Raw genomic sequence first — 16,102 nt, 5'->3', positions numbered from 1 at the left:
CATACAATGGGAGATCGAGCCTTTGCAGCCGCTGCTCTGTGGCTCTGGAAGGCCCTACCAGAGAGCCTAAGAACACAGAAGACTGTGGGCTGTTTTAAAAAACAGCTTAAGACTTTTCTATTTAGGAAAGCTTATTAACAAGAATGCTATAATTATTGTTGTTTTATCTCTGTTTTTATCTTGCCTTGCCTTTGTTTAATCGTTTTATATTGCACTTTGAGATTTAGCCGTCTGGAGTTTTTTTTTTTTCTGTCCACCCTGGCCATCGGACCTTACTTATTCTATGTTATTTAATGTTGACATATTTTTATTTTTTATTGTGTCTTCTATTTTTCTATTCTTCATTTTGTAAAGCACTTTGAGCTACATTTTTTTTTGTATGAAAATGTGCTATATAAATAAATGTTGTTGTTGTTACTGCTAATGTAAAGTGCCCTATAAATAAAATGCTTTATTATATACAGGTTAGGTGAATTGGTGACGCTAAATTGTCACCTAGTGTATGTTTGGTGAGTGGATCTGAGTTTGTGTGTGTCTGCCCTGCGATGGACTGGCGTCCTGTCCAAGGTTTCTTTTTGTCTTCTGCCCTGTACAGTACTAGCTGGGATAGGCTCCAGCACCCCAGAGACTCTCGTCTGGATTAAGCGGGTTAAAAAATGACATGACATATATTTATGTTATTTTCAGTGATCAATAAATGATCAGTTGTATAGTTTAAAATACTGGTAAATATAGTTAATTATCATTTTTTCTTGTTTTTTTTTTAGAACTGGTGATATGATAGCATTTATTGTAAACCACACATGATGATTTCAGTAAAAACCTTGTGATTACGGTATTGGATTTCATGGCTGAAGGTTGCCACTTTATTCCTGAACATCAACACATCATGCAGTTCTGAGCATTTATTTGCAGTTTTGGTTTCATGATTTGAATTTTGTCATATGAATAAGTACATATGGACGAGTTAGGATGTGGTACTCATGTAATAAAGAAGCAATAGAATTGAAATAAATATAGTACATACCTTGATAGATGCGTAAACGATCCAATCACATTTGGTGCTGGAAATAGTCATCTTATTTTTGAAAACACAGATCGACACGGCACTCCATATCGGCGAAGGTATCCGCAAGCATGGTAGGGGTGATGGCAGCAATTTCCTGTTCAGTGTTTCGCTGTAATTGTTCCAGTGTATGAAGCTTGTTCTTGTACACTTTTCTTTTCCGTGCTCCCCAAAGGAAAAAATCCGGAGATGACAGGTCCGGGAAACGAGGTGGCCATAGTGCCTTTGAAATGACCTTAAAAACGATTCAGTTTGTGCCATGCTGCAAGCTGCCCCAACGTGCTGGAAATAACCTTCACTGATCTCATGGTCATTATGTTCATTCACGAATATGTCCAAAAGAACTCAATGCTTCACTCGTTCGTACATTTATCCAGGAATACTGTGATGTTTATTTTATTTGGATTGCTTCATTATTACGTCATCACACATCATAAGTCGGGGCCTTGCCCATTAAAATCCCCTTGTATAACAGCACTTTTGCTGCAGTTCACTTTAATTCAATCTATTAGTGAATCTGAGCTTGTGGATTCATTTGTTCTTATTATTTTAATAGAAATGGAAAAGCGAGAGAATTCGCTCTTGGAACACACCGTCCAATGAAGACAAAATATTTTTTCCTAAGAAATGGCTGTATTAAGGCACACATTATTTTATAAAAGCTAGATCATGGCAGTGATTAGCAGACTGCCTACCGGGAAGAGTTTTTGCACTCTTTTCTGTGTCTGCTTGTGGCTTTTTCTGGGTTTTATTTATTTATTTATTTTTTTAACTAGCACATCCCAAAGATGTTTGCATTAGTTCACTCAGCACTTTAAATCGCCTTGGAGGGAATGTGTGTGGGCATCTGCAAATGTGTCTGGCGATGGAGTGACCCACCTGCTCTGTCTTAGGCATTGCCTTGTGTTAAGAACTTCAGGGAGAGTCTCGGGCCTCCACAGCACAGATTAAGTGGGCTGAAATGTAAAGCACAGTTAAAAATATTTAAGTAGTAAACTGTATAAGTAACTCCTGTTCCAGATGTCTAAAATATGGTTAGAATGCTCTACCAAACAAAAACTGAATGCCTAAAACTGCATATTTGCAATACATACAGTGCAGTAAGTCTATCCATCTTGTCTACAATGCACTTCCCACACACTTAAAAAGAAGAAACTGTAGCTATCAGTAGGTAGACTGTCAGGTAACTGCTGGAAACATTAGTATAAATCATGCTTGCGTCCATAGATTTATTTATTTTTATTAATCATTTGAAAATGTTGTTAATGATTTTTATGGTTAGTCTGGTATTCTTAGTAAGGCTCTGCACTTCTGCTAAAACAGTTCCTGCAGCTTGTGTTTCAGGACTATTGTTTAGCTTGCCCTTAAAGTTAGTGCTTAAAGCTGGGGGTTACAGTCTTCAAATGCTAGGCCAAAATTAGAAGAGAAAACTGATCAGCATGTGGCCAGGAATAGACCTTCCGGGGAATAAAATGTAACAATATGCAGAAATATTCAGTATCTTCCATAATGTTTGGGACAAAGACACATTTTCCTTGATTTACCTCTCTGCTTCACAGTTTAAAATTACAAATCAAACCATTCTGACCTGATTAAAGTGCACATTGCAGAGTTTCATTTAAGGGGATTTGCGTACGTTTTGGTCACACCGTGTAGACATGACAACACTGTTTCTACAGGGTCCACATTTCAGGGCAACACAAAGTTAGAGACATAGCAATGGACGGTATATTACAGCATTGTAATTTTCATGCAGAAATAAAAGTGAAATTGTAATCTTTTAGTATAGCAGGTTGGATAATGGATGGATAATATAGCACAGGGGTGGGCAGTGTTGGCCCTGGAGAGCTGCAGTGGCTACAGTTTTTCGTTCCAACCCAATTGCTTAATTAGAAACCAATCCTTGCCAAACTCAGACCTTATTTAATTTCATGGCTTGTTAGTCAGCAATGCAAGGTTCTTATGTCGTAGATTTTTTTCTTTTCCAAAGATATCATCCAAATGATTTGAAGCCTAAAAAGGATAATTTTCAGTCTGTTACATTTTTCTATTAAGTGTTTTATTAAATCAAACAGTGAATGATGAATCCACAAAGGTCTAAATGGAAACAAGCTAAATGGAGAACTGCTGGCTGCTTTGTCATTTACATCTTATTACAGCATTGTAATTTTCATGCAGAAATAAAAGTGAAATTGTAATCTTTTAGTATAGCAGGTTGGATAATGGATGGATAGTATAGCACAAGGGTGAGCAGTGTCAGAGCCATTAAAACAGTGAATACAGCAGTTTAAGACTGAAATAAGCAATTAAGGTTGGGGACCCTTAACGAGCGAGGCCACTACAATGAAGAATCAAAATGTCACTTAAGCAATAAAGGGCTTCATCAGCAATAATTGACTTCTCATTAAGAAACTGAGTTGGAGCAAAAACCTGCAGCCACTGTGGCACTCCAGGACTGACATCGCCCACCCCAGTATAGCATATCGTAAAATGAAGTATTTTTAATTACATTTTTTGGATTGTTTTTTGATAGTAGAAAGTAGGAGACACATCCTAAACTGTGGATGTGCTTTTTTAAACAAACACAAATGAATGAAGTGTTATAGCTTTTTTATTGTTCCTATGACCCATTTATTGATACAGTGATGGCAATGAATTAAGTCATGCCATCTCCTGGATGTTTCTTTAATAAATTATAGTATGTGGATTTCAGCAGAATGTGAGGTTTCACGGTGCCTAATATTCAAAGCATAAAAGAGCTCTAGATGTTCAATACTGAAGCTGCAGAGAACAATTGAAAAGATTTATTTATGTATGCCTCATTTAAATAGTTAATTGCTGTTTTTATTTCCATTATCACAGGAATTTACAACTTCCTACAGTATAATATTGTCCAAGTAGTAAAGGATGGTCCAGATCTACTTATGCAATTTCTATTATGATATAACTTAAGTTTATTACATAGAGAATTCACAAAAAAAGTCTTTTTGTTGCCGGTAGTTGGCAGTGAAATAAGTGAATTAATTCAGTGTGACTCCATTTTCGTTTATTACGAGATATTTCGAACAATTCTTTTGTCTTGTATCGTTTTCCTGCATTGCATTAAAAGTTGCATAATTAGATCTGGACCCCCCTGTATTTCAGAGGGTGTAGTAACACAGTCTATTGCAACTCTGCTTTAAGACACACTGAGGGTTTTTAAGTAATCAACAGAAGTTTGGACACCTGTGCAAATTGTTTGCTTCAGCTTGCAAGGCTTCATTTACTTGAATTGCTGCAGGACATCTGTAGCTTGTAACCTATTTTAGTTGTTCCCTGAAGAAGGCCCATTTGTAATATTCTGATATTTCCTTCCTTTTCAGTTTTTGTTAACCTAAACTTAAAAATTTACTGGTTACCTTTTCACCATTTTAAGTCATTCATTGTATTTCAACTGATTAAATTTGAAAAGACACTGGAAAAACCAGGGTGTTCCAAAACTTCTGACTGGTAGTTATGTATGTATATGTACATGTATATATGTATATGTATATGTATATATGTATATGTATATGTATATATATATATATATATATATATATATATATATATATATATATATATATGTATATGTATATGTATATGTATATGTATGTATATGTGTAAATTTTCTTTTTTTTTTTTCTTTCAGGCACAATGATTTTTTTTAAAAGGTGGACAAGATTACACTAGAAAAAATGGTTTAAAGAGGCAGTGCTCTCTGTGAAGACTTTTGGTGGCGGGGAATGTTACGGTGGACAGTACATCTAGAAGGAGGGCCACGGAGGGTGAACCATGCTGCTGTTTCTGTGGGACACAAAGTCTACTCCTTTGGGGGCTACTGTTCAGGAGAGGACTACGAAACTCTACGGCAGATTGATGTTCATGTATTTAATGCCGGTAAGTAGAGACCAAGGCCTCTTTTTTAATAGTTGACAAAGGTAATTTTGTGACATAGAGAAGTTTTATTGTAAATGTTTAGAAAATAAACCGGAATTTATACTGTACTGGGGATATACATTACAACCTCAACTTTCAGCACATGAATTCAGTATTAGTGAACGATAGCAAAACATAAACAAGAATGGCAAATTAAACCCTGTGTGGTGAATGGTCACGTACTTTCTTTTGAATATATCACAAGATGAGTCTCAATCTGTTTCACTCACTGCAACATGCAGCAGCGCAAGAAAAAGTTAACGTAAGACTTCGTCATCGACAGCAGCACGAGGAGAAGCGAGGTGCTCTCCTCCTTACGTATGCATTTGCTGTTTCTCACTCGCTCATGCATTTGATGGCTCAAGGAAGAGAAGATGTATGCTTTGCTGCACTTCTGCTTTGTTCACTGTACTGTACTCCTGCCCTCAGGTGGCACTGTTGTGCTCTGTAGCATATAAGGAGTGAGAAACCTTTCATCAGCGACCGTACTCTATCACCCACTTGTAGCGTGTGCCGTCTCTGTCGTCTTTTGTTCAAGTATATTGTAATGTTTAGATCTCATCAAGACACCTTTGTTTTGTGTGATATTGCTCTCTGTTGTGACTCTAAAAACAGTGTGCTGTGCCTTCCTTTTCTGAAACTTCATGTAATGAGCCTGAGTTGGGCCTGCAGATTGACATCGTTATAAATCCGTATTTTGTATTTAAATGTTACTGGTCATTTCTGCTTGACTCTATTGATGTCCTGTGTATACTTACCATTCATTTGGGGTGTCAATCTCAGATCCTGAAGGGCTGCAGTGCCTGCAGGCTTTCCTTCTGGTCACTTTCTTATTTAGTAACCAATTAGTGTTCTAAATGAACCGTACTTACTTTACTTTGATTGACTTGATTGTAAAGATTTAGGTCTCATTTCTTTTTTCATCAACCAGCAGACAGACAATAACTATGTCCAAAGATAACCAACACTCTTAATCCCGTCCCAATTCCCCCTAATCTGACCCTCATAAAATATCAGTTTTAAAGAGATATGTGAAAAGATGAAAAGAAAAAAGTAAACGTCTGAGAAATATCAATCAGTTCTAATCTACAAAACATCTGGATGTTGTTCTAAGAAAGAAGAAATATCTAGTTTAGCAAAATGAGAGCACCAACAAGCCATATATTTAAATAACATTTTTCAGTTGCCTTCTATTTAAGAAATTGGTTGGAGTGAAAATGAAAATGGTGCCATTTCAGGAACAGTGTTTGAGACCCCTGAGGTAGCTGGTCATCTTTTGGCTTACTTTGCATCTCGTTATCGCTGGCTAGGAAAAAACAAATCATTGGAGGCAGCTGAATCTTTAAAGACAAATCAAGGCAAAAAAAGTCTGTCACATTAGCAACAGTCATTGATTTCTAATTAGGAAGGTGGCTGCGTCCCCCCATGGTCTGAGTTGTACACTCCCACTTTACATGTTAATGGTTATGGCCAAAACAGAGTTCACTGCCATGTGAGGGGTGACGTATCTCTCATGTAAGACAGGGTTCCACTGCAGTTGCTTTTTGTCTTGAAACATACAAGAAAGTAAAGGCCTACTGTACATTTACACAACACTAAGGTAGGTGAAAGTAGGTAATACCAAGTATTTTGAGTAAACATACATTCAAATCAATACTTTACTAAGAATGTCAATGCTCAAGAAACTCCACTGTAGTCATGTTAATGGCTGGAAGTCTCACAATTATTTGTTTCATGGCTAAGAAAGTTGATATTTTGAGTTAACACATAGCAGAAAAGTACATATCCATATCGATTTGTCAAAATTGTTTTCCTTGTGTTTTTTGCCACTGCATTCAGTTAGTCTCTCTTTTTATGGCAACATTTAACCCATGGGACATAGTTTCTTGTAGCTTGCATCATGAATGCAGCATATTATGGAGGTTTTAAGGCCTTTATTACAGATTCCATCTGGTGCCCCATAGATGGCCATTGTAAGCTGCCTTGAGAGGCTTCTTTAAATTAATAAGTAATGGTCCTCTTAAGAAACAACAAATCCTTGCAGTGGTTGTGAAAAAAATAACTTTTAACTTGAAAATACTGAACGTATCTTTTAAATCTTAAGAAATCGAGCATATTATTATTTAAACGTCAGTACTTAATCAACATCGTCATATAAGGAATTATTAACCAATCCGCCCAGTATAATGTAGGAGTAAAACAGGCGTTTGCTGATTAGGACATTAATGAATAGATTAATAAATTATACAGTTATCCCTTGTGATTCACTGGGTTTACGGGTGCAGGACCCTCACAAATGTGTATATCTGCGAATACATTTTGGGGCCCATGATTACTGTATATTCTAAGTTTACTGCACTAAATAACATGAAAGAAGCTGCGACAGAACTGTCGCTATGTCTGTGAGGCTGGCTGCCAAAACAAAGGTGTGTGGCGTCCCCCAGACAAAGTGTAGTTCAACAGTTCTTTAGTGAACTGTAACTTTTTACTAAATTTTACTTCCTATAATAAAGCTGTATATAAATTTATGAAAATAAACAAAAAAAAATCCACCTTAATAAAAGGATAAGTCTCTGTCTGTGTGTCCATCCGTCCTGTTGCTTTGTCTGTCATTCGAAAAGATGGTGCGTCAGAAACATTTTTAATACTAACATGTGTTGCATTTGTCATTCCAACAGATGTCGCATCACATAACACTGCTTTTATGAATCCCATACCAGAGAAAACTATATTATGCTAGGTGTAGCGTAATTGTAATCCAATTGTGGAGTGAAGCATTGAAGCTAAAAGGACAATCCTGATTGTGATCCTGTTGACTTCTTATAGCTCACTTTTAAAACTGGCACCCTAATCTTTCACCCAGCAGCCCTCGTGGCAACTTTTGAAGCTGCCCAATGATGCAGTACTGCTGGTGTTGCTGGGCTCTGCAGTCAATTTAAGTAGTGCTGCTACAGCATCATCTGTGGTTTTATCTAATAGATCCCAAACTCACAAAATAATTTTCATTTAATTATTGCTGCCAAATTTGCAAGTAGGCTTATCTGTGAACCATAAATCTGTGGATTTCAAGAGCCAACCTAGACTTAAATATGCATATTTATATAAATAAAATCATTCATTATTTTTGCATTGCACCATTAATTGTGTGTAGTCACACATGTAAACGTTTGTAAACACAAATATCCCTTCTAAGATTGTTGCCTTAATGTGATGGACCATCTTGTATGTTTGAGTGTTCCTTAGAGGTTTGCTGTTGGGCACCTTGAGCTGCTTATAGAATATGGCCTAAACAAGACAGAATGTTTCAGAAATCAACTGTTATATTTCAGAAAATAACCAAGAAAACATTATGCAAGAATTCTGAATAAATAAATAATAGGAAAGAACTATATCTGCAGACTAAATGCTATCCTTGTGACTTCCATAGAGGAATGTCACCATCATTATTAGATATTTGTAGGACTGCAATTAGAGAGCTGGAGCAGGGTGCCTACTTAAAGAAAAATTAAGGAAATTGCTAGAAAGTTTGTAGCTTTTCTCAATTTCCAAAATCTGGACGGCCAGTCCGTGAAAAGTGCACTGATTTGTGATGTTGGTCCTTTTGCCAATACAGTTTGCATGCTAATACAGAATGTTTGTTCTCTTTTGTATTACAGTTGTTTTAATTTATTATTCTAATTGTATATTTCAGTCTAATACAATGTTGCAGTGTTGTTTGCTTTGTAAAGTGTGCTGTTAATGGCTGTGTACAAAATAAAGACTGATTAATTGAACTTTTATGATTGTATTGGACAGTATTGTAGTGGTCAGTACTGTAAGTGGTTTTTCATATAAAATGTTTTAAGTATATGTAAGCATATTTTGACATCTGCCATGCTTCCAGAATTAAGGTGGTATGAGGAAATGCTTACAAGTATAGCGTGGAGATTTTGAATGCTTTCAGCTGTACATGTTCTCATCTGTTATATTGTATTGTTATTATGTTCTTGGATAAACACATGTTTGTCAAAGTGATGTCAATTAGTTGTTAGTATCTGTTTAAAAGCATAAGTCACAGAGGTTTACAGGATTTACTTTTTTCCTTTACTCTCTTTAGTTTCTCTTCGTTGGACAAAGCTACCTCCAGTGCGAACCAGTGGAAGGGAACATGCCAGAGAAGTGCCCTACATGAGATATGGGCACACAGCTGTGCTTGTTGATGATACAATCTATGTGTGGGGGGGTAGAAATGATACCGAGGGGGCCTGCAATGTGCTCTATGCCTTTGATGTCAGTAAGTAGAAATTAATATTGGATGTCATCTAAAAAATGTGTTCCTCATACTTCTGTATACTTTGTGAAATTGCATTTCTAGGCATTAATGTGTGCAGTTTTAGGTAAGAAATGGGATTACAGTGCCTACATTGCATCTTTGGGAATAATACCACTCTAAAAAAGTCCATTACTTTCATAGACTAATGTAAAGTTAATATAAAACATCCAAAATGCTACTTTACAATAAAAATGGGGTATAAAATCACAGGAGGCATTATTATTATCTACCAGATAACAAAAATCATGAGTAAAAACTCTGCACAGTAAATGTTCAGCAACATACCTTAAGGGAATAATAAAAATTGTTTTTCATCCATCTCGAAGATAAAGTCAGGGGCACTATGGGGGTGATTACGGGCCTGCCTCTCCCTGCATCTCCCCAGTAGTATGCCCTGTGCTGTGTACCACTAGTTCCCCATCCAGGCATTTCATTTTGTCTCAAAGGTCATCTAACCACGCAGGATGTTGCAGATCTTTCTGCCCATGCATTCCTTGCTTGTTGTCTGTAGTAAATTTGCATGAGCCACTATTAGTAAATATGTCTGACCTGGGGGTGTTCATTCTCCCCTCTCCCTCAAGCTTCCCTTGGTTTCAGTTTCTTTGGTGCTTTCCATGTCTCCTTATGAAGTTGTAAGTCAGGTTCCCCACCCTTGCTTCCACAGTTGCCCCCTCTCTAAACTGCAGTATGGACATTGTAAGCATGCATCTAAGCTCTTCTTGTCTCCTCTGCCATGTGTTTATTATTACAGCTGAAATAAATTCCTTAATTCAGATTATGATTTGATTAATTAGAATGGTTTTCCTGTTTGATGTAATCGCTGAAATTGTAAACAGAAGGTGATGTTGCCATCTGTGCACCAGATTTAGCGGTTAACTTGGGGCATATGTGCAGCATAGCACAGAGATGTTTCACTGACACATATCATTGCATAAGGTGGTAGATGCTGGTTGTTGATCCAGGCACTGATAATTCACCTATCCACTAGTACTGGATGTTTTTTTCCTTTCCTAAAAGTGGCAGTTGATTTAATGAATTTTATGAATGTCACCGTTGTAGTAAGCTAAGCAAACCAAGGAATTGTCTGTTGCTTGGTAGAATTTTGAAGTGTCTGATTAGGACACACGTGCTTTTCATTTGCAAGAAAAAAATGACTGTTGGAGGAACAAAAACAAATACATTAAACAACACCTTTTCAGGTACTCCACTGAGCACCCTGTTTATCTTCTATATACAGTATTGAAAACAACAACATCTCCAAAGTTCTGCTATCAACACTGTTAGAAAGAAACCTATGAATGTGAAAGGCAAAACATAAGGTGCATCATTAAAAAGGCCAGCTATTTTTAGTTGAAGAAAACCATAGTTTTTACAATGCATGATACTGAAGCAGATATTTCTTTTCAGGTGTAGTGCTGGCTGAAATGCGCACTGCTTTCTTATCACACATGATGTGCACACACCATCTGAAATCATCTCTGTCTGCTTTACATATAAACTGCTCAAAAAAATTAAAGGAACACTTTGAAAACTCATCAGATCTCAATGGGGAAAAAAATCCTGCTGGATATCTCTACTGATATGGACTGGGTAATGTGTTAGGAATGAAAGGATGCCAGGTTGTTTGATGGAAATGAAAACTATCAACATACAGAGGGCTGAATTCAAAGACACTCTGAAAATCAAAGGTAAAAAATGATGCAGCAGGCTAGTCCATTTTGCTAAAATTTCTTTGCAGCAACTCCAAATCGTACTCGGTAGTTTGTATGGCCCCCACGTGCTTGTATGTATGCATGCCTGACAACGTTGGTTCATGCTCCTAATGAGATGATGGATGGTGTCCTGGGGAATCTCCTCCCAGATCTGGACCAGGGCATCACTGAGCTCCTGCACAGTCTGAGATGCAACCTAGTGATGTCTGATGGACCAAAACATAATGTCCCAGAGGTGTTCTATTGGATTTAGGTCAGGAGAGCATGGGGACCAGTCAGTGGTATCAGTTCCTTCATCCTCCAGGAATTGCCTGCATACTCTTGCCACATGAGGCCGGGCATTGTTGTGCACCAGGAGGAACCCAGGAGCCACTGCACCAGCATAGTGTCTGACAGTGGGACAAAGGATTTTATCCCCAATACCTAATGGCAGTCAAGGTGCCGTTGTCTAGCCTGTAGAGGTCTGTGCGTCCCTCCATGAATATGCCTCCCCAGACCATCACTGACCCACCACCAAATCGGTCACACTGAACGGTGTTACAGGCGGCATAACATTCTCCATGGCTTCTCCAGACTCTTTCATGTCTGTCACGTGTACTCAGGGTGAACCTGGGCACCAGTGGTGGACCTGCCAATTCTGGTATTCTTTCATAAATTCCAATCGAGCTACAAGGTGCAGGGCAGTTAGCACAGGTCCCACTAGAGGATGTCAGGCCCTCAGGTCTCCCTAAAGAAGTCCGTTTCGGATTGTCTGGTCAGAGATGTTCAAACAAGTCGCCTGCCTGCTGGAGGTCATTTTATAGGCTCTGGCAGTGCTCATCCTGTTTCTCCTCACCCAAATGAGCAGATACCTGTCCTGCTGAAGGGTTAAGGACCTTCTACGGCCCTGTCCAGCTCTCCTAGAGTAACTGCCTGTCTTCTGGAATCTCCTCCACGCCCTTGAGACTGTGCTGAGATACACAGCACACCTTCTGGAAATAGCATGTATTGATGTGCCATCCTGGAGAAGATGGACTACCTGTGCAACCTCTGTAGGGTCCAGGTATGGCCTCATGCTACCAGTAGTGACACTGACCGTAGCCAAACACAAAATGAGTGACAAAACAGATGAGGAGGAAAAATGTAAGTGGGCTCCACATGTTAAACCATTTGTGTTTTGCGGGTCGTCTCATTGATGCCCCTCTAGTGCACCTGTTGTTCATTTCATTAACACCAAAGCAGCTGAAACTGATTAACAACTCCCTCTGCTACTTAACTGACCAGATCAATATTCCAGAAGTTTCATTGACATGCTGCTATACTCTGATTAAAAAGACCTCGTTTAATTTTTTTGAGCAGTATATATTATATCTAGTGCAGTAAATTGATAATGACTGAGATAGATGGTTGTTCTCAATGAGCAAGAATTTTCTGTTTCAGACAGCAGCTATCCTTCTATGAACAAAAAAAAAAAAACAGAATGCAAGTGGTTATGGAAGATAACTCCTGAAATATGTCAAAAGAAACGGGGAAATTTTATTTGTTGAGCTTGGGAAAACCTGTGTGTGTGTCAGTATTTTCATGAGTGCAGTTGTGTGCTGTGATGTTCAAAGTTATCTTTGGTAAACCAGTTTATATGTCCTGATATGCTCCCTGGAGTTGTTGGCACACTGTGTGCTGAGGGTGGTAGAAAAAAATAGAAATAGTATTTTTGTATTATGTGAAACCTTGATGTGCAATTAATCTGTAAAGCCTACCATAGATATTTGTCACTGTTTGGTAGCTGAGCAGATACTGTTAGCACTTTGAAAATATCATTCTGGTTTAACTTGTGTGCAGTAGTTGCAGTGAAGCACAGTTACCTCAGGAAGATAATTAGCCCAGAGTGTGGTGGTGCTCACTTTAAAATGCACCTCATGTTGTAATTCTCTGGATCAATGGCGGTGTCTTCTATTGTGGTACTGTAACAATATGTTCTCATTTATTGAAATTATTTTATTTGATGTAAAAGCACAATTAGATAACAGTTACTTAGCTCTAAAGTTACTTCTTTTATTTCTGACCCGATAGTGTTACTACTTTCAAACAGCAAAAACAAGTTACATGTTTTCCAAACGTCTGTGTGGATTTTCTCTGGGTTGCTTGGTTTCCTCTCTCACCTCCAAGAACTTGCATGTTAGGTTCATTTATGATCCTGTATTGTCCTGATATGAATATTATTATGAGTGAAAGTTCACCCTGAGATGCAATGGTGTCTTATCTGAAGGTGCCTCCCTTCTTGGTTATATACCCAGTGGTACTCGGATAGACTCTGCACTGAAAAATGTGTGTTAAGAACATTGTTGAATGACTTCATCATTATAACATAGTATATTAAATAATGGTCAACCTAATAACCTGAAATCAAATATTCCCAGTTTGTCAGATATTTTAACCTAATATTTTACCCTTTATGATATAATGAAGTTCTGAACCTTTTACAGAAATAAAGTTGGTTACAGATATATGACATTTCAGACAACTGTGTTAAGACTGTGTGTCTGAAATAACATTAACATAGAAAACTTATTAACATGAATTACAAACCTCCTTACTTGCTTAAAGGTTCATAGGGTCTGTACTGTCACATGTGCAGAACAGAATGAAATTCTTACTTCATCCATCCATTTTCCAACCCGCTGAATCCGAACACAGGGTCACGGGGGTCTGCTGGAGTCAATCCCAGCCAACACCGGGCACAAGGCAGGAACCAATTCTGGGCAGGGTGCCAACCCACCGCAGGACACACACAAACACACCCACACACCAAGCCCAATGTAGAATCTCCAATCCACCTAACCGGCATGTCTTTGGACTGTGGGAGGAAACCGGAGCACCCAGAGGAAACCCACGCAGACACGGGGAGAACATGCGAACCCAGGTCTCCTAACTGCGAGGCAGCAGTGCTACCACTGCGCCACCGTGCCGCCCGAAATTCTTACTTGCATGTGCTAATTAACATGTAACACTTCGCCACTCTCTGGATATCCTGAATTTGGGTAATATTTTCTTCTTCTAGTAAGTGAAAACACAGTCTTAATAGTAATTTAGTGAGTCTCTAACTTGCTGTTTACTAAGTTGTTAAAAAATAGGTAAACTTTATGTTTTACCATTTTAAGTGTCAGTGGTTTTGATCATCCGATATGTCTTTTAACATATAAAATTAATTTTTGTTCTTACCTTTTTCTATAAAGATAACCACAAATGGTTTACTCCAAGAATATCAGGTACAGTACCTGGAGCAAGAGATGGCCATTCAGCCTGCGTTCTTGGAAAATGCATGTATATCTTTGGAGGATATGAACAACTAGTAAGTATATAAATGTTTTAACCTATATATTATTTGAATGCTTTGTACTGCATGTTATACTGTTTTTCAAGTATGTATAAATGTAAAGGAAGAGCACCTTAGTGGTTAGTATGTCTTCAATTTGCTGGTGTTTGCGCACAACTTAAAAAGGCTGATCTTCTTAATTGTGCAATTTAAATTTGTTATATTCCCTCAAGGAATCAGAAACCTCTCTTATCCTACATAGTTCTTTATTAGTTCACCTGTCTGAGTGGCTCCTGTATAATTATTTAGCTGAGAGTGTACAGTTAATCACTCCAGTTCATAAGTACATCCATAGTATTCTGTAAATATCTTTGTTCTTATATGTAATATCTTGATAATTGTGTTACCCATCCTGCGAGAAAAACAAAATGGCAAGCCTTAATTGGTTGTTATGCATGTATATATACACTAGCTAGTATATATAAAAGATGTGTATATGTTGTATGTATACATGTGTCTCTTTGTCAGCATGTGCCTTCTTCAGGCAAGATAAAACAAGGGCCTGATTTGCCTCGAAAGCCTGCATATTGTAATCTTTTTAGTTGGCTGATAAGGGTGCCATTTTGCTTGACTTCTCACTACATCCATAATGTCTAACACGGTACAACACCCTAGTCTGCAGGTGCCTATAATATTAATATACTTACCATACTGTACTGCCATTTAATTGGAGATGTATCACTGGGCATTATCGAAAATATTTACCTCTTTTTCTGCTAGTTTAGTTTCATTTACTTTTTTTATTTAATACATTTCTCATCACGTGTTATAAACCTTTTTTTTTTTTTAATTATTATTTTCTTCCCCGTGCTGAATAGGCTGACTGTTTTTCAAATGACATCCATAAACTTGACACCACTACAATGGTTTGGACTTTGATCAGTGCCAAGGTATGGTATAACTGTGTTCTGTCTGCTTTGTGTTAAGCTCTAAAGTTTAAAGAGTCCGAAAAGTTTGAACAACTGTTTTGAGGAGTAATAGAAAAATACATGGACATCAGTAAAATTCTGCTTAGAACACACATTTTGCTTAAAACCTTTAATTTATTTCTATTAACCTAATGTGTTCAAAATGACAAACTTTTCCATGAGTCAGCAGTTGTCTGAATGAATAACTTCTAACACTAACAAAATACTGATCAAAATGATTGACAAAACTATCAATTTATTGGGTTTTTATGTGGCAAAACCACCTTTTTCAAACAGCTAAGTTTGCACATACTTGCTTGTTCAGCTGCCTGACTGGCAGAGCTGACATTGGTGAGAAGCTCCTGATGCACATACTACAGTAAGCTCAGGATGGATGGTTTGGAGGCAAAGTCAGAGAGGTGAGATTGCGTTGGTTTGGACATGTGCAGATGAGTGAGAGATGCTGGGTATAGTAGGAGAAGGGTCCTATGGACAGAGCTATCAGGCAAGGGGGGACAGAGGAAGGCCTAAGAGAAGGTTTATGGCTGTGGTGAGAGAAGATATGCAGGTGATGGGAGTGACAGAGGATGATGACAAGGACAGGAAGAGATGGAAAAAGATGATCCACTGTGGCGACCCCTAATGGGAGCAGTTGAAAGAAGAAGACAATAATGTGATTATACAACCATGTTTAATCCCTGTTCTATCGTTTTAATGTAAAGACCAACATTCTTATGGTCCTATCATGATTTCTTTATAAGACACAGTTCTACCACATACCCTCAGCATTTGCGC

General features: G+C 37.8%; 1 protein-coding gene across 6 annotated transcripts in view; it reads left to right on the top strand.

Moving 5' to 3' along the window:
* The window catches only part of klhdc3 (kelch domain containing 3), a 99,149-nt gene that overhangs the window by 21,666 nt on the left and 61,381 nt on the right, over positions 1-16,102 (top strand). For all 6 annotated transcript variants that reach the window (XM_039737746.1, XM_039737745.1, XM_039737751.1 and 3 more), the window contains exons 2-5: positions 4,737-4,984; positions 9,120-9,296; positions 14,260-14,375; positions 15,218-15,289. In XM_039737746.1, the coding sequence (XP_039593680.1) occupies positions 4,831-4,984; positions 9,120-9,296; positions 14,260-14,375; positions 15,218-15,289 (519 nt within the window). In that variant the 5' untranslated portion in view covers positions 4,737-4,830. The remainder of the gene's footprint in view (positions 1-4,736; positions 4,985-9,119; positions 9,297-14,259; positions 14,376-15,217; positions 15,290-16,102) is intronic.

Source organism: Polypterus senegalus, chromosome 16, assembly GCF_016835505.1.
Source record: "Polypterus senegalus isolate Bchr_013 chromosome 16, ASM1683550v1, whole genome shotgun sequence".
NCBI lineage: Eukaryota > Metazoa > Chordata > Cladistia > Polypteriformes > Polypteridae > Polypterus > Polypterus senegalus.
This window is presented reverse-complemented; position numbering and strand designations above follow the sequence as displayed.